Source organism: Tetranychus urticae, chromosome 1 (genome assembly GCF_039701765.1).
Source record: "Tetranychus urticae isolate SD_2017Ah chromosome 1, NJAU_TeUrti_SD_1.0, whole genome shotgun sequence".
In the NCBI taxonomy this organism is placed as follows: domain Eukaryota; kingdom Metazoa; phylum Arthropoda; class Arachnida; order Trombidiformes; family Tetranychidae; genus Tetranychus; species Tetranychus urticae.
The window spans coordinates 3,305,531-3,330,661 of record NC_142958.1 but is presented as its reverse complement, the minus strand read 5'-3'; the positions used below and the strand labels follow the sequence as shown (position 1 = coordinate 3,330,661).

Sequence of the window (25,131 nt, the reverse complement as noted above, 5' to 3'; positions counted from 1 at the left end):
TATTACATGATTGTTCTTGAATGCCATTTGAATTTATACCTTTGATTTTAGAAACATTATCTGCATCTTAACATACCATTAATGAAATACTATTTACAGTCTATAATAAATTACGTCTAAATTGACTCAAATTTCAATGAAGTAGCAAGTCAACTCATAAATCACGAATCTCAAATTAAATTGTGTAGTATTGAGTAAAGACACAATGTGCAATTGTATTCTAACACAAGTTTCAGTTTGATTTTAATTCTCCTGGTTTCAGGATGCAACATGATTTATGCATTGGCAAATAAAAAATCACGATCGAAAATGGTAAATTGATAAGGTATAAATGCCACATGATTTTCAAAAAACTAGCTTTTTTGGTTTCTCCCATGGGAATTCATCTCGTCCAAAGTGACCAAAAACGGCGGTCTTTGAAAAAATTGGTTGTCGAAGACCCAATTCCCTAGAAAGTAAAATGAAAAAAACGGAAGATAAAGGTTAAAATAAAACTAGAAATAAAGTAAGAAAATGGTCATATACTTGATGATTATTCCTGGTCTAAGATCAAAGTTTTTCAAAACTATGTCGTGTAACTCCTTCGATGATTTTGTTGAAGTACCATAGGAAAAAATCGTGACTGACAATGGTTCAGAAATTCCAATGGCATATGAGATCTGAAAGATTAAAAGAACGAAGACCAAAATAAATCAGTTCGATATTGAATGACATAAAATAAAATTTCGAAAGCATTACCTGAACACTAACTCTTCGACAAAGCCCACTCTTAACTAATGATTTAGCGACCCATCGAGCAGCATAGGCACCTGATCTGTCAACTTTTGTGGCGTCTTTGCCGGAAAAGGCTCCGCCACCATGAGCACCCCATCCTCCATAAGTATCAACAATGATTTTACGTCCAGTAAGACCAGCATCAGCCTGTGAAAATATAAAAATATGAATAAGTGAATGAGAAATAAGGTTCACAAAATAAAAGACGAATTTTAAACTCACAAGAGGACCACCAGTAATGAATTTCCCACACGGGTTAATATGGTAAATTGTTTGATCGTCCAAATATTTTGCAGGAATAACTACTTTAATAACTTTTTCCATAACTTGTTCTTTAAGCTGAGGTATAGTTATTTCAGGAGAATGTTGTACAGAGATTACAACAGTGTGCACTCTGGAAGGAATAGCAGCTCCTTTATCAAATCGATATTCACAGGTGACTTGGGTTTTGGAATCAGGTCGAGCCCATGGAAAGGTTCCATCACGTCGTAATTGAGACAATTTTTCATTCAATTTATGTGAAAGAACGACAGTCAAAGGCATACACTCTTCAGTTTCGTCGGTAGCATAACCAAACATTAACCCTTGATCTCCAGCTCCCAAGTGTTCATCGTCTTTATCAGTCCAAACTCCTTGAGAAATTTCCTGAGCTTGGTGTTCAATGGCTACTAAAACATTACAAGTTTTATAATCAAAACCTTTGTCACTGTGATCAAATCCAATGTGTTTAACTGTTTGGCGGACAACTTCTTGATAGTCAACATGGGCAGAGGATGTGATTTCTCCAAAGACCATAACCAAGCCGGTTTTACTTATAGCTTCACAGGCAACCTTAGCATAAGGATCAAGTGCAAGGTGGGCATCCAGAACAGCATCACTGACCTGATCACAAAGCTTATCTGAAAAATAGAAAGTTAAATTTTGATTTAAAATAAACACTCACTAAATTTAAAAACATGATAGAAAAACAAAACAGTCGAAATTTTGAACAAAATAAAATTAAGAAAAGAGGTGAATAACATGGAAAATAAGCTGAATACCTGGATGTCCTTCTCCGACAGATTCAGAGGTGAACAGGAATGTACCATCGTCGTCAATTGAATTCATTTTGAGAGTCACGAAAGTCAAGTGTAAAAGAAAAAAAAGAACAACAATTAACAAATTTAATAAATGAGAGTTGAAAGATTGAAAGAATGATAATCACGAGGCGAAAGTTGGATGTAAAAAACCAAACACATATTGAGTTCTAATCAACGCCATCTACCGTATTGCAACTACATATATACTCTTTTACTAATTAATTTTATTCATTTACCAATTGATTAATTGACTGAAAATTCATTTTTAATGATTATTTAAATAGCAATTTTCAAAAATAACATCCATAAGGTACTACGATACAACCAATCAGTCTTGATGAATAATCTAAGATGAAATGAGTTGTTGACACTTGAAATAGATTGATTGATAAATAATGAACAATTAGTAAATGTACAGCGGTATTACCTTGAACAATCTGCCAATGAACAAATTGAAACCATCATCATAATTTACGATTTTAAATTAACATATCATAACCACATTTTAAACAATAAGACAACATGTCTGTGAACTCATTTCAATCAATTTTCAGGAAATTGGAGATTCAATTGGCAATTTTTGAAAGAAAAAGCTCTTGCTATAGACATTTGATTCCCAAGAGAAGCAAAGAAAGAAAAAAAACGGTTTCTTCTCTCAACAAAAATCGGATTACTTTTGAATTTAAAAATTTAACCAATTTTTAGTTAATTTTTGTGTTTTAATTTTCTCTAAAATGGGAAGAGTATGTTCATCTTAAGACTTAACCATTAAATGAAAATGTTTTTTTCCCTCGAGACTGTTTACATTTTTCTCTGTGGTTGGTCTGATTGTTTGAAAATTATTAAACTCAAAAAAATGAAATAAAGTTGCTCTATGACGAGATCCTAGGGAAAACAATGTAAAAGCTTAGTCAAAATGACCTTTATGATGAAGAAGATGATTCAATTTGCTCCCACCTTTTTGCCTTTCTCCATTTTTTTGCTTTCTTTGTTGGTGACAACCCTTTTAAAAGCCAATTAGCTGACGAAATCATTTAGTTATATTTAACCATTCCATCAAAAATCATCAATCAATTCACTTCAATTTATAATAATCATGGATAGTTTTTCAAAACGACGTCCACCAAAATTCACTGAGCCTGTTGATTTCAATAAAATCAACAATCTTTTTGAACCCGGTAAGTTTTTGTTAATTTTTTTCTCCATTATCTTTTGATTTCTATTATCCATTATCTTGGATCCATCTTTAATTTCCACATTTGCTTTTTCTTGCTCTTTTTCCTATTTTAACCCATTACTTTTGTTAATCTTGCTTTCTTTTTTTTCATGTTTTTTCTTCTCTAATCTTATCATTTGTTATCCAAGGAAATGATTATTCTTACTCTAATCAACTTCTGGATCGTTTCACTGGACTTTTTTCGAGTGATTGGAATTCATCGATTGACCACGGACCATTTAACTTTAGTGCGGATTCACCTATGAATATTACTCCTAAAAATAATCTCAACAATAGTACCAATCATACTATTGGTACCAATAATAATGGTAGTCTTTATTCAAGTAATCTCGCTCATACTATCAGTGGTATTGGTAGTAATCCATTTAATACCAAGGGATTGAACAGTTTTGATTATACCAATCAATGGATTGCCCCTCGAAGTTGCCCACCGATTGGATCCAGGAATTCATTAGCATTTAATTCTTTCTCAGTTAACCCCGCCAATCAACCTAACAATAATAACAGTAACATCAACCATAATGCCAACCATAATGCCAACCATAATGCCAATAACTTAAACAACAACCTAAACAACATCAACACTTCAACTGTGAACAACAACGCTAACCCTGCCAACAATTTCAACAACTCTACGAATAATGGCCAGGTTTTGGTGAACTTAAATGAAACCCGTAGTCCAATGGTTATTGGTTCTAACCAACAAGCTCACCTCCATAATAATAATTCTGCTTTTGCTGGGGCCAACAATTTGAATCCTCTCTCAGCTTCTTATGTACCACCACGAGTTCGCCGACGCAACCCTACCTGCACTGAATGTGTTTTTTGTAAAAATAATGGCCATCCCCCATCTTTTTATAAAGGACATATTCTCAAGGATCCTTTAGGTAGAATCGTTTGTCCAATGCTCCGGAGTTACATATGTCCAATATGCCGCAACAAAAATGCAGATATGGCTCACACAGTCAGATACTGTCCCTGGAATAAGCCTTCCTTCTGGAATAATTCAGGAGTAAGACCTAGCATGCCCAAGAACCTTTCCAGATTCACTTCGTGATGAACCTCCAGTTGCATGGTTTTCATTGTATGCAAAAGCATGATTTCCCAGAGCATCTTGACTTCAGGTTTGTGATGATTAACCAGTGCTGACAATGGCTGCTGGAGCAGCAATGATACCAGCTGAGGCGATTCCGCAGAGAGCGAGAAAGATAAATGACCTAACATTATATAATTATAAGGAATTAACAATAGATTATAAAACGAATAAATCCACAATTTAAAGTTTATTAAATTTGATTGCCAGAAATAATCAATGAAAGTTTTAGAGACTTACCTTCATGATGAGATTTGAGTTATTGATAAATTATATTTTGACTGATTGTTATTGAGATAAAATTGAAATGAAACTTATACCAAATGTAAAAGTGAAAATAAAATTAAAGGAAAAATGAGAATGGAAATTTCATTAATACATCATTTTTTAGCTGAAAATTTTAAATTCAACGCTACCCGATTATCAACAGTTTCATACTGAATTGTTGGTTCTTTTGTTTATTAAAATTCAATTTTTGGTTAAAAATCTTGACTTTCTTTTTTACAAAATTTAACAAAATCCATCGAATGCTATCGCAAAGCTGAACGGTAAATGCTAAATAATAACAAAAATTAGATTAAAATGTTAATTTTGACTCAACTTGTTATCAAAATTCATCTTGAATATATTTCAAATACAGCGCTCTGTCTTTCCGGCATCTATTAGTGGTGGAGTCAAAGAGCCTCTCCTCTTCACTCCTCTTTTGGTGAAATTGACTAAAAGCGTGATCCAGAAAGAGTCAGAATTTCGCTTTATTTCCCTCTGATTATTTAGTTTGTTTAATTTTCTATTATCTGTCCAATCTTTTTATTTAATTTTCCCTCTAGTTTATGTTGTAAGTTCATTTAAAGGCTTCATCAACTTGAATTTAAAAAATGGAGTTGAATTACCCGCGAACCAGTAGCGCCACCTCACCCAAATTTATGCTACATCATTTTCGGTCAAAGGCAATTCATTGACAAGCAAAGAGGAGCAAAGAGACAGCACGAGAAGTATGGGGTTACAAAGAGAGGAAGACTTAGTTTCTAAATCGACTGATAGATAGCAGTGATGTTAAGGGCAAAAGAACGAGAAAAGAAAGGGAAATGAACATTGAATGAACAGTTATGAATCTTACTATGTGTTACTATTACTAATACCTTTACTATATTGGTTTTACTATAATGTTAATTTTGCCTTTCTTTTCTTTCTTTTTTCATTAAAATCACTGCCATCTATCACTCAGTTTGCAAGTTGTCTCTTATCTCTTTTTTGAACTGAACCCCTTGGTTTGTCGTGGAGTCTCTTTTTACTCTTTGTTTGCAACGCTTTTTTTCACAAAATGTCTACCTACAATGTATCTGATTTTTCTCAGGAAATGATAGGTTATGGTGCTGGTGGTGCTCATGGTGGTGGAGGTTATGGAGCTGGTCCTCCACCAGCACCCGGTTATGGCGCCGGTCCTGGTCCTGGTCCTGCACCAGCACCGGGTTATGGCGCTGGTCCTGGTCCTGGTCCTGCACCAGCACCCGGTTATGGTGCTGGTGCTGGTTCTGGTGGTTATGGATCTAGCTATCCAAGTGGAGGTTCTGGATCTAACTATCCAAGTGGAGGTTCTGGATCTAACTATCCAAGTGGCGGTTCTGGATCTAGCTATCCAAGTGGCGGTTCTGGATCTAGCTATCAAAGTGCAGGTTATGGATCTAGCTATTCAAGTGGTGGCTATGGATCTAGCTACCCGAGTGGAGGTTATGGAGGTGGAGGGGGCTATGGTAGCGGAGGAGGCTATCCAGGTCCACCTTCACATGGTTCTCAAGGTAAATTATTGCTAAATCTATTGCATGTGCATTTATTTAAACTGTCTTTTTTATTTTCCAGAATACATGCATGATACTGTTTTTGTATCAGGCTTACCTAAAAGCGCCACTGAAGGAGATATTGCCGAATATTTCGGTTCTATTGGTTTAATTAAAGTAAGTTAATCACGTTAATCAAGTGTGTCAATCCTCGAAATTGTCATCTAATATTTGTATTTTTTTTTGTTTTGCAGAAAGATAAAAAGACTGGTAGAGATAAAATTTGGATTTATAGAGATAAGGACTCTGGCCAAAGTAAAGGTGAAGCAACTGTGACTTACGATGATCCTCCAACTGCCAATTCTTCAATATCATGGTTTAATGGTAAAGAATTTAGGGGAAATACAATTAAAGTAGAAATGGCCCAAAGAAAAGTTCCACCAGGTGGATTTAGTCGTGGTGGAGGTAGAGGCGGTGGTGGCGGCCGTGGTCGAGGTTCTATGGGAGGCGGGTTTGGTCGCGGAGGTGGCTCAGGACCTGGAGGTAAGTTTTTATTATCATGACAATGATGAGAATGGTCCTCAACTTGTTTATTTTTATATTTTATTAAAGGACCAGGTGGCGGAGGAAGAGATGGAGACTGGAACTGTCCCGACCCTAGTTGTGGTAATAATAACTTTGCCTGGAGATCAGAATGTAATCGATGTCAAGCTCCTAAGCCAGGAGGCGGGGGCGGAGGTGGTCGCGGTGGAATGAGCCGCGGTGGAATGGGAGGACGAGGAGGCTTTGCTTCCAGAGACGGAGACATGGGAGGAGGACGAGGAGGTTCCTCTTCCAGAGATGGAGATATGGGAGGAGGACGAGGTCGCGGCGATGGCTCTAGAGGCCGAGGAGGTAGCGATGGCTTCAGAGGGCGAGGTGGCAGCGACGGCTCTAGAGGACGAGGCGGAATCGATGGCTCTAGAGGGCGAGGTGGCGGTCCACCTATGAGAGGTCGAGGTGGACCTATGCGCAGGGGTCATGATAGACGTCCGGGTCCATACTAATTAATCTTTTGATAAATTTTTTTTTCAACACAATTTCATCTGTAATCATATGATCAAGTTTAACTTTTTTCATCCTTTTTTGTCTATAATTTCTCTTATATGGAATGACAATTGACATAAACATAATAAACATTTCATTTACTCCTTGACAATAGTCTGGGAATCGAAATTTTATTGCATCCGAAAAAAGGTTAAAATGAAATATTATGATTTAAATTTTGTGTCTTATCAACTATTTGATTATCAGTTGTAAATATTTCAATCTTACACAAAACTGTTCATTGGATGGATTAGAACCGATCAGGACTTTGATTTGTGAAATCAAGAAACGGATAAATGAATATCAACAAAGATGTCAACCAATTTCCAGAAGATGTCATTATCACTATTATGAATATAAATGTTAACTGAAACTTTGTCTAAAGAAACTCAGATTCAAGTTTTTTTTCTTGAATTCTCTACTCACAATTGTCAAATCAATTTCTATAAATTATAATCACAGGCTAACTCATCGAACCCATGGGATCTATTGCTGGATCAATCGCCCATAGCTTATTGCTATTGATAAACAAAGACTGCTGATCGCTGAGCATAAATTTTTGGCTGGATCACAATCAACCTGAGGTAGTTGGCAGTTAATAGTTTGGTGTGAGCATTTTAAAGTACCCCAATAATCGTTTCCAGCGAAACCTTTCATTTATCTGATTTACTTTATCCATTATCGATGGTAAAATTCAATGAATACAGCCCCTGGGAAACTTCGCTATTCCAGATATCCCAGGAAAACCCAAATTTTGGATCAAATTAACCCAGAAAATCAGCAGTTTTTTTGTATGTCAATTGAAGATGACATAGGAATCTATTGGTGAATGTAAAAAAGTAGTTTATTAACATGGATAAAGCTGATAACTTCAAGCTGCAAACTCTGGTACAATACTGGACAAGGAATTGAAAAAGATGTGAAAATGTCTTTCAGTGTTTACCAAGAGTCAATACTTTGCGAATCATTATTTTCATTGATTTCATCGTAAATGCGGAGAAATTTGTTCTTTGTAAAATCAACAAAAAGGACTTAATTCAATCAATGTTTCTCTTTCCATATAAATCATGATAAAATTTGTCAAAGATTAACAAATATTGCAATTTAATGTAATCCAATAGAATTCAATTTTATGAATAAAAAATCGTGATTTATTGAAAGATATAACTTGAAACAACATTAGCAAAGGCAAATGATCATTCAGAATGATATTTCCAAGTCAACTTAAACAAACAATTTCCTTAATGAAAAGAAGTCTGAGTTTCCAAAATGAATTTTCATCTTCGCTGTACAATTATCACTTATTAAACCAAATAGCTAAGATTATTATCATTAACTTGAAAAATGATGTTCAGTAAATAAAATGAAAGTTGACTTTCATCAAGCTGTGAATATATTAAAAGCCTTTCATCCAATGTTCAAGTTGAATTTGAAATTCAATTTAAATAATCTTTCAACTGTTAATTGGTGAAAACGAGAATTTAAATCAACATTTAAATCTCAAAGTTATCCAAGTGCATAAAAAGCTGAATCAAATATCAAATCTTTAAGATGTGAGGAAACACCAAAATAAGTGATAATCAAGATTGGTGAACATTCACATTCCCAGTAACAATTTTCCGAGTCTCTCAGTTGCATGATGACTACATGGACTAACTGAGCATCACCATTGAACTGATGATAGCGAGAAAAAAAACCTCTTTAAGTCAATCCAAGTCTTGCTTCAAGTTTCATCAAATTGACAAAACAAAAAAAACTATTAATCTTTATCAAATGAAGCCAACTTTTACAGTTAAAGTTACTCTTGATAATCTTTTGCTTGATTAAAGCTTAATCAAAGTCAACCTCTTGATCAACATTTTGATCATCATTTTGATTGCTTTTACCAAACTGTGATTACGAGCAAAGGTTTTAAGGTTAATCCAGTCAAGTGAACCAATTCCAATGTGAGTTAAAACCTTTATCAATTTTCACCATTTTTCAGTTTCTCATGTAAATCAAGTGAAAATATTGTTCAAAATTCATCTTTTCATTATTCTTCAATTGAAATCTTCATTCTCATCATGATCAAGGTTAACTTTTTTATCCTCTTTTTAGTCTTCAATTTAATATCAATTGATATTTTTGAACAATTTTGTTCATTCAAATAATAGATTGAAGTGTTTGTTTAAATTTGTTCAAAGGCTCAGTTATAATAAACTGAAAAAAATACTTGGCTCATGTTAAAATCATTGGAAGCCTAAAATATCCAGAATCAATTGTAAATGCTCAGGATAATAACAATCAATAATAGGTTTAAAGTTTTCCTCCATTTAATCAGCTTCAAGAGGCTGAAACGTTCATTGAATACAAATGAGTTTAATGTTCAACTCATCTGGGAACAATTTAATTACTTCAACTTGTTATTTAAACCATTTTTAACATTTCAATATCAACCCAATACTTTTAGCTTTCATTTATCACGTTGACCTGAAGATTGATTAACAGTTAAAGAGATTTAATAGCTTTTTTTATCAAATGATTTAGCTTTTTTTGTCAACAGGTTCGAGTGTGTCAACCTTGCACCCAAATATATTTCAAATTGAGCCAGATTGGAGCTTTTAGCTTCTCAAATTGATCAACTTTCTAGTTTAATATCTTAATAGTTTAATGTAATATCGCACGATTCAAGTTACTTATTTTAATCAATCCGAGACTCCATTCGACTCGATCATAGTTCTGATTAATTGAGGAACTTTTAAGATGATTTGATTCTTATTTTTCATTCACTTAAAATATTAGCTAGCTTTAGTCAATGTTATCATTTTACCAATTTCATGAGAAAATGAGAAAATTGGAAAATGTTGATCTAACTGGTTGAACCATTGAGTTGAAGGGTTTGCTCATTATTTGTTCAATTCATTACATCAACATTTAAAGATATCAAATCTTAATAGTAAAAACAATTTTGATAATTATTCTGATTGTTTTCATGAAATATTTAGCCATTTGAAAACATAACTTCAGTAGAAATGGAATGAATCTTTGAAATAAATCTTTAAAGTCGCATTTCAATGACTAGAGTTGATAAACATTTACTTCTTGACAATCAATTAATTTGATAAAATCAGGACATTCTCTGGTTTTACATCATTCAACATCAACATTCAAGTTAAATCATTATTCCAGTCTTTAACCTTGATCGATTTGTGCATTAAAGTGTTGATTATTAATGTCACTGATCTGTTGGTTAGGATTACGAGCTTTTAAAAGTGACAAAATTATGTTGATCAATGTAAATCAGTTTCAAGTCATCAGTCAGGAAAACCTTGTTTGCTATGAAACTGGATGACAAAGAAAAATGTTGCTCCAAATTGATTGCATTTTGAGGTTGAGATTTACTGATTAAAGTTCAATCTAATCAACCTTTTTACACTTTATCCTGTTGTAATGAGAAACACTTGAAATTAATTGTCATTTCATTTGCAATTCATCCATTGTGCAACATTAACTGTCTCACAATTTACATGACAATTCAGTGTTTATCTTTCAATTGTGATCTTTAAGCTCAAGTTGGTTGATAGATTGCCTCATTGATTTAAAACAATCAGCTAATGAAATGAAATGAAAAAAAGGATTCAAGAGTAAAAAAGTATTTTCTTTAATAGAATTGGCTTTTCATTGCATTTTCATCTTACCTTTTCCGATGATGTTTTATTCAGTAAATTGTATTATTTGAACAAGATTAGATTGTTGACGTTACAATTTAGTGGTTAACCAGTTGTTGTACTTTGGTAGCAGCTATTATTGTTTCATGTAATAACTCTGTTAGTAGCAAATGTTGAACCTAAAATCAATGTTCTTACATTAAAAATGGTTCACTAACAGCAAGTAAACAAGAAAATGTTGAACACTATTTTAGTACCTTTTGTGATCCCATTCAGCTTCCCTTGTACTCTTCAACATACATTAACATCTTCATATTATAGTTAGTTAATTACGTTCATTACTTTGTTAATAAAGATTGTTTGTTAAGGATGACCATAAGAGAATTAATTAATTTCATTTCACCTTTTCTCAGTGAATTAACTCATTAACCTTTCCATTATTAGTGTGATTCACATTTCCCTGGTGAGTGATATAATTAATAAAAACATTAATATCAACATCCATTTCAAAATGTCATCAACTTTAGTCGCTTCATGTCTAACTAGGTTTCAGGTTCAACCCAAAAGGTTAAACTTGTTTCACCATTACTTGAAAGGAGTCAAATTTTGGTTGAAATTTAATTTCAAATCAGTGATTGTTTAAGTTGAAGCGATTTGAAATCAACGGCGTGAAAGGATTAAAGCTGAAAATTCTGATCTCTTCTACATTTCTTTCATTTTTTGATTTATTGTGAGAGGACGAAATTAAAGATATTTTCACCTTGTATTGTAATCTATTACAGTCACTACAGCTAACTGCGATAAGATCATCATCGTGAATGATGAAAATTACGTCTCCTTTGACCCGACTGTGATTCCAGATATTTAATGTTGAAAGTCAAAGAATGGTTTTTATGATGATATAAGATTCAGAGAGAAAACGAAATTTGTTAAAAATATTTGCTTTGGAGGTCTCATTATTTTTCTTTGTCTACAATACAAACTTGGGAAAGGTTAAGCTCGAGCTCGACCAATTTTCCTCTTCATGTAATGGTAACTTTTCAGAGACCGAGCGATTTCATCTTGAGGCACAAATATTGTAGTTGAAACTTTGTTAGTTTCATTGTTATTAGTTACTTTCAAATTGCAATAATAATCACTTTTAGCAATCAATTTTGCAGCATCTGGTTCATGAGAGTGTTCGGTAATTGAAGAAATAACACCAACAATCAAATTCACTTTGCCTTTGCAATTTTGCTAAAAACAAGAGCAATATGCTTTCGCTGTTTTGACCCGTACCAAGATTTCAACTTTTGTTAGATACTTTCAAAAACTAGGATTTAACCACAAATCCAAGGAGCAGCTAACAAGCAGTTACAACAGCATACGAAAAGCATTGGCAAAGCGTTGTTTCAAGAATTGGACGTATATGGAAAAGATAATTGCAGTTTCAGATTTGTTCAGAGGCATATTCATCTCAAGCTTTCTGATCACTAAATAACATTCAACTCAGAAAATCTTGATTTAGTTGAATTTCCAAAGAAAATAAGTAGTTTTTTATTCTAATGTTAATATAAATATTACCAATCAAGTCTGAGCTAATCACAGTTTCAATATAATCTTCCCATTTCTGTCTTTCCCATTAATCTATCTGGTAGAATCGCCTTAACAAAGCATTTAACAGAATTTTGACAGATAAATCGATTCGTAAATGATTCTTATTAATATAACAAGCTGAGCCCCCGATCATGGCTGATCGTAAATTTCTTTTCACTGAATACAATAAATTCAATCCACATTTAAAGACTCGAACTGTTGATGAAAAATCATTGTCAAAGAGAAAAACTAAAGAATTTTCGTTGATCTTGAGAGTTGTACAGTTACACAGTTACAGAGCACCAGATATTTAACTTACTCTTTGCTAGAAAGACAGTTTTACATAAACTCCTAGCCCAACAATAAACCATCAATCTGAATGAAAAAAAGTTTTTCCCCCAAAGTCAATAGTAAAAGATACGGATTCTGCATTTTTTCCCCCACCCTGTTTAAACGCTGATTTCTCAGTAACCTGAATTCCGAGAAAGCTCTGACTATTTTTCGTAATTGAAGTTCAATCAGGGCTTTCATTCGATGTGAAAATTTTCTTTAGAATCCTTTTAGTTTGGTCACAATCTTCCCGCAAAAATTTCATAGTTTGACTTTATATATTGTATAGATTACAGGTTAAATGATTTGTGACTTTTTTTAATTCAAAGGTTAACCTTTTCACAAGTTGGATAATTGTTAATCAGAAAAAGAGTTTCATTTTGCTCTTTTAATTACTTTTTCTGTTACATTTCATGATTGATGGTGTGGTTAGTTTGTTATCCAATGTTAATGATCAATGGTAACAATTGAAGCGTACTAATAATTAAATCATAACCATGAATGAGCAATAACTGTGACTGAAATGAAGTTCATTGGTTCAACAGATTTCCTTTCCGTTTATTGTATCAATTGTCAACAAACTGAATAATGTTAAACGATTCAATTGTCATGATAACTCCAATCAAACTGAACAAGTAAAATGGTCAACAAAATTGCAAGATCAATCAATAAATTAATTAAACTTTAAATTGTCTCATCACAAGCAAAGATCAACATTGCAATTTCAAAGTGATTAAACAATTAATGAGACAAGATTAAAAACATTTATTAATTAACCTTAAAATAATCAGGTTAAGAGGTTGAGTTAATTAGTGTAAAAATGTAAAGTAAAATATTCAATGAATCATCAATTAACTTGCATTAATTAGCATCATTTATGGATAAGAAATTTTAATTAATCACTTTATCTTCAATATTCACCTTCAATTAAACTTTTCATTTTGCTTCTCATCAGTTGATGATGAACATTGAAATGGCTAATTCATGGAATCGAACTTGGAATAATTTTGAAAAATTAATTTTCTCACCCAAACACCAAAGTGCAATTGACTGATGAAAAATAATAAACTTTACAATTCAACTTGTCTGAACCATCAAAGAGCTCTCATGAGATTCAAGTTCATCATTAACTTTTATTCAAGCCAATCAATAGTTGAAATGCTTTAACTGGTTTTGCCAAAAGTTTTAAACTAAAAATACTTGAAACTCATATGTTATCAACTGGGAGTGCTGAATATGAATATTATTGGAAAAGCTAATAATCTATTTTTTTGCTAGACAATATTTACTTTTAAGTGTCTTTGCTATGTTTACTGAATGACAGTTTCAATAGACTTTAATTACTTGAATGAGAAAATATTATTCTCATGATAGAATGAAAATTTTGTTTCTCAATGAAGTCAGTTGACAGTAATCATGTTGATCAAATGAAACTGATTATTTATGTGAACAAAAAGGCGGAAATCGGGCAAATTATTTCATTATTAGTCGAAAGTATTTTGATAATTATCAATGTTTCACTTTCATTGTATCATTAATTGGGTTCAACAAGACATGTTGGTTCACTTGGGAGGGAATAAGATGCTGAAAGGAATGAATAAATTGTATTATAAAAGTGAATCTTTTAATAAAAGTTCATTGTTAGGAAAAACATTGTAATCAAGGAATAAAAGATGAAATGACACTTAAATCTTGTTATTGAATTCAAGTTATTTTTATCATTTGCAGTTGCTTAAACTCAGTTTGTTCAGTAACATCTTTAAGGAGGATGTCAAATTGCATAGGGATAATTGCCTATTTTCAGATCACTTTCAAAATTTTTCTTAAACATTTTTAAAAGCGACAAATGTGGGCTATTTAAAAATAACCTTCAGAAGTCGTTTAGAGGTCAAATAAACGAATGACCTTGAATGACCTTAAAACATTAGAAAAAGCATGTTAGAGCATGTTCTTCAATTCTCAAAAGCTTACCGTTCAAATATAAATACCTTAGCATGTTCGTTCTTTAGATAATGAACAAAACGTGAACTTCACGTCGTGAAGTAAATGAGGCTGAATAGCCTGTATATGGAACAATCTTGATTCTAAAATGGGGCTAATTTTATTGAAAAACCTAATTTTATAAATTCTAAACATCATAAAAATTATTAAAAACTTGAGGATTAGCTGCGAATTGATACTGTAAAATAATAAACTCGGCTTCTTCCTGGTATGTTACATCAACGTAAGATGCCTCAACATTGGCATTCATGAAATCTTCAGCAATTCTGATTTTTCCATCCATTGACTAAATAGCGGATTCGGGCAACTGTATACTCCCTAACCACAAGAGAGTGCATAAAATCGTTAAAATCGTCAAAAAAGAGCAATTCTAACTCACATTGAATTAACACCTTTCTCTGGGTGTGATAGAAAACAAAAAGAAGACTCTAGATAAAAAAACAAAAAAAGATTGAATTACTCTTACATTGTTAGTATAAAATTATAAATAGAATAGCGAAGCAAAACACAAAATAAGTAAACACTTACTATTCTATACTTGTTGATATGGTTACTGTGTTAACTCTAGTGTAATAATGTGTAATAATTAACTCAAATTTATTGATTACATTATACTGGACGTTTTTTTCATTGTACGCCTTCATGCAGGCATAACACATGAACGGTTAGTGCTACAGAACCTCAGACTTGAACCATGAGCTTATGCAGATTGCACAATCATAATTTCACACGCTCAACGCTAATCAAGGTCAATTCTTTATTTGACCTCTGATTGACATTGGAAGGTCATTTTCTGAAACCAAAATTTTCTGATCGATTAATGTTAGTCACATGTTCATAACTCATACTAGCTAAGGTTATGAGTGATTCCACACCATTCAGTTTATCAATCGCATTCATGCAAAATGCATTTATTTGTACAATGATTAGAGTTATGAACATGTGACTTACATTAATCAGTCAGAAAAATGACCTTCCAATGTCAATTAGAAGTCAAATAAAGAATTAACCTTGCATAATCAAACTTTAATGCACTTCTTGCTGGTATTCATACATTTACTGAACAAGACAATCAAAATTAATATCTTTGTATTTTATTTTCGAGAAGACTAAGATCGATAAAGGACATATTCGATATAGTTTCAGCACTTCTATCATTTAAACCAGACAAAAATTCGTAATATAACAACATTAATACCAAAACGTGCCAATAACAACAATCTCTCCGATATCGAAATTTTTTTTATTTATTTGTCTGAACAATAATTTTTTGCAGCATGGTTCATAGTTTCTTGTAAAAGTTTTGTGCTGGTTTGAAGTTCAAGTTTTTCTTCTGTTATACTGAATTTGCGTCTTATTGAACAATTATCAGATAAGAACTTATTGAGGCAGATAAGAAATAAAGTTGACCATCCGTCTTAACACATGAAACTCACATTAAATGTCCTGCAAATAAGTTTTTGCTTACGATACGATTTTCTTTGTTACTTGAATTGAGCATTGAATTTGGCTGCAAGTTTCTTTAGGTTTACAGGGTGGGGAGAAAGTTTCTAGGCATTTAAGCTCCACCTTCTAAAACATTTTAATCCATTATTGTTACGTCACTGCCTAGAAACTTTCTCCCCACCCTGTAAGTTTATCTCTCGTCAGCAAAGCAACCCTTTTTGATTGGTCATTGTTTGGTCTTTCTGGTTGCAGTTTTGATGGGTTGTGATGCAAGTGAAATATGTAACGAGTAATACTCCCAGTCACTTGGGCTGATGATTTGTTGATGCAAAATCAATATAATACAGATTTAATAGATTTATATTGTATGTTATTGCATAGAAATAAAGTCAATGGGAGTTGATTGAATTTTGTTTTTCATATCTAATTTTTTTATTGTTTTCGCTGTTATACAAATGGCTAATTTTGATGCTGCAATGCATGGTAATAAATATTATATCAAACAATACCATATAAAATAATAATATTCAGTTTTTGTCTTAAAACCACTGTATTATTGTCAATAAAAACTGCCTAGTTGCTGTTCCCTGGTAAGGTAAAAGGTAAGGGCAGCAGTTGCGTCGATTATCCACAGAGCAAATAGTCTCAAGATAGCGATTCTGTGAAGTTGTGATAAACACGTAAACACGTTAGGCACTGACCTAACACGCTTGTATTTCGAGTTCATTTATTTATCAATAAATAAGCAAGTCAAATCTCTCTGAACGACGTGCATCTTAGAAGTTACTTAGCTATCTTATTCAATGCATGTCATGTATATGATGATATGAGTTGCTTAGAACAATATTATTAATATTTGATCTTAGGAAGTTTTGTCAAGTTATTGAGTTAAATTTCCACTACCAAGACTACCAGATCCACCCACTCATACTCATGCATGTTGCCCAGTTACTTATCAGATGAGCACAAAAGATGATTGAAAAACCTCTGCATCGGTCATATTTTTCATCAATTTACCGACCCAAATTAATTTGATTCTAGCAAAAGTTCAATGTAATAACCCAAACTAACGGTTATAAGTCCGATGTTCACTATGGATCAGCCTTGAAACATTTTCCGACTAAAGTGATTCTAATAAACCTATCAATTTGCTGTAAAACACTCAATCAAACTTTTGTATGTCATAAGTCGAAATACTTGAAAGCTTGATTTACTTGATATTGATAACCAAGAAACAGTCCATTTCGAGTCATTCTGACCATTTCAATATAATGCAAAACTATCGCTAACATAACCTTAGCAATTAATGTCTCACTCAACAGTCTATTGAATAAACATAAGTCTCAATGTTTCAATATCACAATTGATTCTTTTATGTCCATAATGAATTTCTCCATGAAAACAATGAATGTGTTCCGAGAAAATGAGTAAATTTGTTTGCAAATGAAAGGACAGTTTAATGGGAAAAAAACATTTAGTCGTTTCAAGAGTAATCATTTAATACTTGAACTGTTAACAAGTTAACGATATTTGTTATGAACTATGTTAAACATGAATGTTATTGATTCTTGACTCTGAATATGATGATTTATTTGGTAAATACATTTCTCCTCTTTTCCCTTCAATATCGATAAGTATATATAAATGGATTGTGAAGATGCCAAGTAAAATGTGAATCTGGGATAAATAATCACTCCAAGTTTACAAGTTACCATTAAGATTGATGATGTCAACTGGTAAAGAAGCCAACTGACAATAATGTTTTCGGCACAAACGAAAGGAAAAAAAATTAAGGATAAAAGTAAATTTGAAGGTAACATTAACATTTTACCTTTCCAGTGACATTAGTAAAAGCACAAATGTGCAAATGTTCATCAAGATGCCCTAAGGTGGCAAAAGTATCTTCAGAAGTAAAAAAAGTAATCAACTCAATAGGTTTACGAATCGTCAATTTAATCATTATTGTCAACTTGGTACAATGTAATGAGAATAAAATATTCAATGAAAAACTATTTACCGTAAAATTGAAAATTTGAAACTCTTTTTTTCCTTTCTTGATGGTTCATTAAAATTCTCATGATAATCAACCTTTACAGAATGAATTACTGTCTCGGTGTGAAGCTAACTGTAGAGTCAATTAAACCCAAGTTGAACAAAAAACGAATTAATTGCCAGACTAAAAGGTAAATATTTACTTGTAAACATAAGCTAATGTTTTCTGGTTAACACACAAAGATTTGTGAAAGCTCAAGATTAATTGCTTTTGCATTAACCAGCAAGAAATTGATCTTTTGACTAGACTGACCAGTTGATGACATGTTCATGACCTGATCATGTTGGCCACAACTGTTGGGATGCACTTTGTTGATGAGAAAAAAATGTTGCTGAATTTTATTCTTTTCCTAATTTTGGTTCATTTGAAGAGATGAAAAATGTTGAAATTACGTTTCATTCCCTGTTGATTCTATTATAAAGTCAACAATAACTTTGTAACCACTTTTGTCTAAACGATAAATAAATGAAAAGTAAAATTGGTGAAATTTGGACCAACAGCTTGGCCAAACTAAACGAGATATTAATGTCTCTAATAGCTTGATATATCTTTGTGTTTTACGATGAAACACGAAACTGGTGAGTTTATCAAGGAGAATGTCAAATTGGATACGGAAAATTGCCTATTCTCAAATCCTTTTTCCTAATTTTTCTAATGTAAAATTTTATGCCGATTCCGAAAATATAAAGCATTTGTTGGTCAAAGCCATGGCTCGTGAGATATTCACAAAAAAACAAAGAAAATTTAAAGGCAGAGAAATGTAGGGATACAAGAAAAGCAATTGCAAAAAGGAAGGGAAATAAAACACTACAACGAAACTGTTTAAAATTGAATGTTTTATTGAAAAAGTAAAAGTTAGTGGTGAGAGTTGACAAAGTCATCTTGCAAAGCTTGGACAGAAACTGGAAATCTATTGCTTTTATCACGGGCCGCTTTCTTCGAGCACTCACTTTGAGAGCTTCAGCTCAGAATTGAGTATTCAATTCTAGTACTCAATTTCAGTACTTAATTTTAGTACTAAGATTTCATTCTGCTTAGGGCTAAAGAAAATAAAAGACAATAAGATTTTAAAAGGGAAATTATGTTTAAGGTTTGAAAGTGAAAAAGGTCTTGAAATCTCGTCTCCATCAGAAACAAAATAGATTGATACAGCAATTTTGATGCAATATTAGCGATTGAAATAGCGTAAAAATATAACGACAGAAGTCAATTGTTGAAAAAATTGTCTGAATCGTTTTTTGATCTGAATCTACCCACGTCCCAGGTCTTGCTTCTCAACAAAACATTGTTTAGATACATAATGCTAATTGCATATATGAAATTATTTTGAGACTAAAATTGCGCAAAATAAGTCAATTATTTGAAAATTGTCTGGGTCGTGTTTTGACCTAAATCTATCCATGTCCCTGGTCGTCTAGTTTTACTGTTGGTTATTTGATGTTTGGCTTTTAAAATGGAAATGATTGGTTTAATTAAATTACTATCTTTAATAATCTCGTCTTCATCTGATTACTTTTAGGCGAAATCAATTGAGAAGCCAAGAACAAGAAGTAAACTTGTCATCCAAACTCAGTCTCTTCACCATTTGTTCATTATTATTATATTTAATCATCAACATCATCATCATTATTATTCCAATAATCTCTTCATTTTTTCCCTCATCTTTTCCTTTTCTTTCCGACATCATCTTTTCACTTATATAACAGCAGATAATCATACTTGATCAACTTTCAATTCTATTAGCTTTAACATTTCATCGCATTTTTTGCAACTTTCATTATTGATTATTTCACATCTTTAATCTGACATTTTCTTGGCTTCACCATGAAAATAATTACTATTATGTTCAGAATCAAGATGAACTTTTTTTTCTCTTTACTTCGAATTGAATGACACGAGGAAAAAAAACTATCAACCATTAAATTGACAAGACACTTAATTGGTGATCAACAATTTGATAAACTGGTTTGTTAAACATTTACTTCAGTTGCTCAACTGATTTACCCTGTAATTCAGTTGCATTTGTAACATGAACCAGATATAAAATGCAATCAACTAAATGGAAACAATTTTACTAATTCAACTCCAAACATTGGAGTGAAAATTTTCAGTTTAGTGGTTTTGTTCCTGGAAATAAACTTTCCATGCCAATTAATCTCACCTTTACATTTGGTTAATGAAAGTTTAAGTAAATTTTAATTGCAGTTTTGTGTGATAAAAATGCATTCATTTTGGGTTCATCAATTTTCCAACTCGAAAACTTGTTGATAAAACCAACGAACCAGTTAAATATCGTTTCAACTTGTGTTACCATAGCTTACATTTTTCATTGAATTTCGAGATTTGCTGAACAGAAAACTATTTTGCAAAATGAAATGAACAATTTAAACATTTATGAACATCTTCCCTTGATTGTATTATCGCTTTTTAAATTAACCAAATCGCCGATCAGAGTTGAAACATCGAAATCTGATATTTCAATTTTGCTGAAGATGCAACTGTTTTGTCCAAAGTTAGATGAGACTCTTTAAGCAAACAATTGATGTGAGCACCCTAAGGATGTGAAGGTTGCAGAGTAACACAAAGTGATGTGATAAATCTTCAAATTTTGCAACAAATGGCTCGAATTGGTATCATGACTTCCATTTTTCATGATGAGCAAAGTAAAACAGTTTTGGGACTGATTTAAATGTATCATCTGCATATACGAGATCACTGTGGCATGAAGAAATTGTCCAAAATTTTTTACATAAAATATGACAATTTTATCATTTTCATCATCACTGATCTGGAAAAATTGTTCACGACCATGCACATGAAGGGTCAAAATTGTGCGTCAATAAGTCTTATGCAGGCTCATTTAAATTTCCAGCAGCAAAAAGATAACCCAGTCTGGGCTCTATCCTTTGCACCTTTCCATCTAACCAACCCTTTAATCACTAACCTTTAACAATTAATCATAAAATAATTAAACGGCTTTAGCATTTAAACTACTTGTCTTTAAGGGTATTTGGGATGATATTATACCATCAGTAGAGCGATCACTATTTCTGATTGAATTTGTGGTTCGCTGATTAATTTCTGTGCAGCTTTGAAATGTTTTTTCAATTAGTTCTTTTGTATATTTTCAAGCCAACGAAATAACTGGCTTCGGTGTTTATATTTTAAAATTTAGAAGCAGGAAATGGTCTCAATATAAATATCATTTATGAACAACTATTAATAGTTAATCAAGTTCAGATGGATAACAGATCTGTATGAAGCAGTTACAAAATGGATCAAGCATTAAACCTTTTACGTAAATGCCAATGTAAACCAAATGTAAACTTTTCAAATGTAATATTTTTTATCAACAATTTAAACTCTACTCAAATGTCCAGATTGTATTAACGCTGATCCAATTTGTACCATTTATTTTAAAATACATTACCAGTGAAATACCTTTTTTCGTATTACAGTTATGTGTGTCTTTCACAAATTGAAGTTCATCTTTTTTAAGATGAAACAGAATGAAACATAAATCAGAAGGGAAATGCCTTTTTTATTGTCAAATGCATTTTCTGCAGAAGAACAGTTTCTGTTCATGAAATTCTGTTGTCATTCAGTTGCTTTTTAATTCTGTATAAAATTGTAATTTATTTGACAGTTAAATTGAGTAAAGGAAACTCTTTTCGACTTCTTTTTTTACACCGAATTAATCATTTCAAGACAATTGAACAAAATCAAAGTTGATACAGGAATTCAATATAATCAGATTCAGAGTGAAAACAATTGAATCCAGGAATGCGATCAGATCACAGCAGCTTCTAGTTAACTTTAATTGCAATGCAAACAGTTGTAAACAGTTGGTAATGAAACAAAAAAGTCTTTGCCTTTGACAAAAACTTGTCTCGATTACAACCAATTAATGTGCAAACTTCACTTAATTTGCATCTTTTAATGAGTAAATCAAGTGGAAACCGAAAGCTGTTTAAATTGAAAATCAGATGAATGGATATTAATAGATGAATGAGATAATTTTCAGAATATTTCCATGTCGAGTGAAATGGAACCCATTAATCAAGTTTAACCATTTGAAGGAAGAATTTAATTTCTCATTGAATCAAATTTAATGTTGTTGGTTATGATGGTGAATTCAAGAAGGTTGAGATGAATCAAATAAAACAAAACACACGGTCAATATTCAGACCAAACAGACATGAAGTCAAAATATTCAATTTAAACAAGTTTATTAAAAATTGTTGTAGATGATGAAGAAGCAATTGACAGATTCAACTTAAGTGAATTAACACCAAGAGGACAATACAAAAAAGATACAAAACTAGTTAAGTTTAAACAGACAACAAAAGTACACCATCGATATACAATATACACCATAAGTGTTAGTGTGACATTTTAGGTATTTATAGTAGGCCAGGTAAGACAGCCCTTTTGAGTCCTCGGTGAGTAAGAGTTTGTTTGACGGTTGAGATGGACAAGTGGAAGAAAACCAAGGAATGTGAGTTCCTCTAGGGATTTGTGTTTGTTGGTAGCAAGAGGTTGAAAATAGCTTAAGTAGGTAAAAATGGTCAAGTTGAAGGGTCAAAATAGCTTCTAGGTTTAAGGGGTGAAATTAGGTGTTGTAGTTAGTTAGAGTAGGCCAATAGTAAATGATTAAAGAAAAGATCAAGTTATTAGGTTGAATGGTTGAGATACAGTGGGCACTTTCCCTAGGACTTTTGAGGGTTCATAGTTCATGGAGAAACTGAGGTTTTCTCATGAACTATGAGTTGTACAGGTAAACAAATGTTACCAACAGATTTGTCTCAACAAGAGGAAGCTAATGATATGTAGAAATATTAAGGAATATCAGAGGTTCCTTATTCAGTAGCTTCATGTGGTGAAATGTACGGGAAAAGGTAAAAATAAGGGTTTTTCATAGTTATCAGTGAAATGACTTATCAGGTCAAAACTAATTATTAATCATTAAGTTCATGATGATGAACTATGAGTGAATAAAGTGTTGAATGTTAGTCAGAGTCATTATTGGTGAAGTTGGAAGATGAAACGAGAAAAAGTGAAAAAAGTCAAAAATTGAAATGAATTTAGATTAAAGGTAAATCATGACTAATAAGTCAAATTGAACATTTAGATAGATAGAAAGGTTAGTTTAAGTTATGATAAATCAAGTAATGTTGATATTTTCAACCAACAGCCTCCCTTGCTAGGAACAAACACAATTAACTAATGTTGAGCAAATTGATACATTTGCTTAAATTTGCTGGTGTTAACGATTTGGTTAACATATCGGCTGGTTGTTTAGTTGTTGGAATATACTCAATTCTTATTTTACCATTTTCTTGATGATCACGTATAAAATGAAAACGCATATCAATATGCTTAGTAAGTTTCGGTAAACAACTATTTTTGGATAAAAGGATTGCACCTTGATTGTCGCTGTAGATTGTGATTGGAGGGGTCAAATGTACATGTAATTCGGTTAGTAGTTGAATGTACCACAAAACATCTTTAGTACATTCACTAATTGAAACGTATTCAGCTTCGGTAGTTGATAGGGCAACACTTTTCTGGAGTCTCGAAGCCCAAGAAACTGGTGAATCTCCAAGTGTCACAGTGAAACCATTTGTTGACTTTCTTTTAACGAGATCACCACCAAAGTCAGCATCACAATAACCATGTAATTGGAGGTCAGGATTCGGATAATTGTAGATGATGCCATGATCAATTGTACCTTTAAGGTAGCGGAAGATTTTCTTGATTGCTCCCCAATGAATGTCATTATAACACGAATTAAATTGACTCGCTTTGTTGACCTGAAAGGAAATGTCAGGGCGAGAGATGATGGACAGGTACAATAATGCACCAACGGCTTCTTGGTATGGAATTGATGCATCAGGAGGATCATTAGTTGCAATCAGTTTAATGTTAGGATCGCCAGGAGAACCAATTGGTTTGCAATTTTCCATGTGGAAACGTTTCAGCAATGATTTAATGTAAGCTGATTGCTTGATTTTAATTGATGAACGATCTGGACTCTGGATAATCTCCATACCTACAAAAACTTGAGGAGATTGGAACTTCATATCGAAAGCTTTTGACAAGGAATTAGTTAATTTTTCAAGTTCACTTTTGTTAGTACTAACAACAAGTCCATCGTCAACATAAATGACACAAATAGTTAAGGAATTTTGATTATTGACGAAAATACATTGATCAGCTTTGCATTGAGTAAATTTATGGTTTGAGAAGAACTCAACAATTTTTGCATTCCACTGACGTGGAGCTTGTTTTAGGCCATACAAGCCTTTCTTTAATTTGAACACTTTACCACTTTTATCGTCAAATCCAACTGGTTGCTGCATATAAATCTCTTCATAGAGATCACCATAAAGAAATGCAGTTTTAACGTCGAACTGTAATAAATACATTTTGTTAGCAGCAGCAATTGAAAGTATTGCTCTTATCGAGTCGTAACGAGCGACTGGACTGTAAGTCTCAAAATAGTCGACTCCATATTTTTGAGAGTAACCTTTAGCTACCAATCTAGCTTTAAATCTCTCAATAGTTCCATCACTTTTACGTTTGATTCGGTAAACCCAACGACATGAAATTACTCGTTTACCTTTCGGAAGTTCAACTAAATCATAAACATTGTTGTCATTTAAAGATTTCATTTCATCTTTCATTGCGTTTAACCAATTAACTGAGTCTGCTGAACTCATCGCTTCATCATAACTTAATGGTTCCAATATATTGTCAGAAATTGAAGCAAGACACATGTTAACAAATGAATTTCCTTTTAAATTTAGGTTGGTCAGTTCATCCTCATCAAGTGGGTCGTAAATGATAGTCTCATCACTATCAGAGTCATTATCATCTTCATTTATATCTTCATCATTGACTCCACATAATTTTCTTAAGTTAACAACTTCGTCATTATTAACACTATCAATTGTAGCTTCTCCATTGTCATCATTTTCGGAAAACTTGACATTACAAGTTACACTAATTTTGTTTGTAAATGGATCGTAAACA

At 32.5% G+C, this 25,131-nt stretch overlaps 4 protein-coding genes across 4 annotated transcripts in view; 3 read left to right on the top strand and 1 right to left on the bottom strand.

Moving 5' to 3' along the window:
• Window positions 1-213: 213 nt before the first annotated feature.
• Window positions 214-1,965, bottom strand: LOC107365997 (S-adenosylmethionine synthase). Its single transcript, XM_015933579.2, has 5 exons — window positions 1,815-1,965; window positions 997-1,673; window positions 739-921; window positions 526-659; window positions 214-448 (listed from the first exon to the last, which is right to left on the bottom strand). The coding sequence occupies exons 1-5, from the start codon at window positions 1,879-1,881 to the stop codon at window positions 346-348; spliced, it is 1,164 nt and encodes a 387-aa protein (XP_015789065.1). The 5' UTR covers window positions 1,882-1,965; the 3' UTR covers window positions 214-345.
• Window positions 1,966-2,898: 933 nt separating this feature from the next.
• LOC107366007 (uncharacterized) lies at window positions 2,899-4,550 on the top strand. Its single transcript, XM_015933587.3, has 2 exons — window positions 2,899-3,031; window positions 3,219-4,550. Exons 1-2 carry the CDS (start codon window positions 2,950-2,952, stop codon window positions 4,145-4,147), a joined length of 1,011 nt encoding a protein of 336 aa, XP_015789073.1. The 5' UTR covers window positions 2,899-2,949; the 3' UTR covers window positions 4,148-4,550.
• Window positions 4,551-5,471: 921 nt separating this feature from the next.
• Window positions 5,472-7,173, top strand: caz (FUS RNA binding protein cabeza). The gene is made up of 4 exons (XM_089270227.1): window positions 5,472-5,979; window positions 6,041-6,135; window positions 6,213-6,501; window positions 6,571-7,173. The coding sequence occupies exons 1-4, from the start codon at window positions 5,505-5,507 to the stop codon at window positions 7,002-7,004; spliced, it is 1,293 nt and encodes a 430-aa protein (XP_089126353.1). The 5' UTR covers window positions 5,472-5,504; the 3' UTR covers window positions 7,005-7,173.
• Window positions 7,174-8,714: 1,541 nt separating this feature from the next.
• LOC107367704 (uncharacterized) overlaps window positions 8,715-25,131 on the top strand; it is a 36,425-nt gene continuing 20,008 nt past the window's right edge. Inside the window, exon 1 of the mRNA XM_015935459.3 lies at window positions 8,715-8,990. The gene's annotated coding sequence lies outside the window, so the exon portion shown is untranslated. The remainder of the gene's footprint in view (window positions 8,991-25,131) is intronic.

Bases quoted from the DNA above. Each gene is read 5' to 3' on its own strand.
- caz (XM_089270227.1), top strand. From the start codon at position 5,505: ATGTCTACCTACAATGTATCTGATTTTTCTCAGGAAATGATAGGTTAT. The intron at 5,980-6,040 runs GTAAATTATTGC...TTTATTTTCCAG, and splicing joins ACCTTCACATGGTTCTCAAG to AATACATGCATGATACTGTT. The intron at 6,502-6,570 runs GTAAGTTTTTAT...ATTTTATTAAAG, and splicing joins AGGTGGCTCAGGACCTGGAG to GACCAGGTGGCGGAGGAAGA.
- LOC107365997 (XM_015933579.2), bottom strand. From the start codon at position 1,881: ATGAATTCAATTGACGACGATGGTACATTCCTGTTCACCTCTGAATCT. The intron at 1,674-1,814 runs GTATTCAGCTTA...TCTATTTTTCAG, and splicing joins TGTCGGAGAAGGACATCCAG to ATAAGCTTTGTGATCAGGTC. The intron at 660-738 runs GTAATGCTTTCG...TTAATCTTTCAG, and splicing joins GTCGAAGAGTTAGTGTTCAG to ATCTCATATGCCATTGGAAT.
- LOC107366007 (XM_015933587.3), top strand. From the start codon at position 2,950: ATGGATAGTTTTTCAAAACGACGTCCACCAAAATTCACTGAGCCTGTT. The intron at 3,032-3,218 runs GTAAGTTTTTGT...TTGTTATCCAAG, and splicing joins CAACAATCTTTTTGAACCCG to GAAATGATTATTCTTACTCT.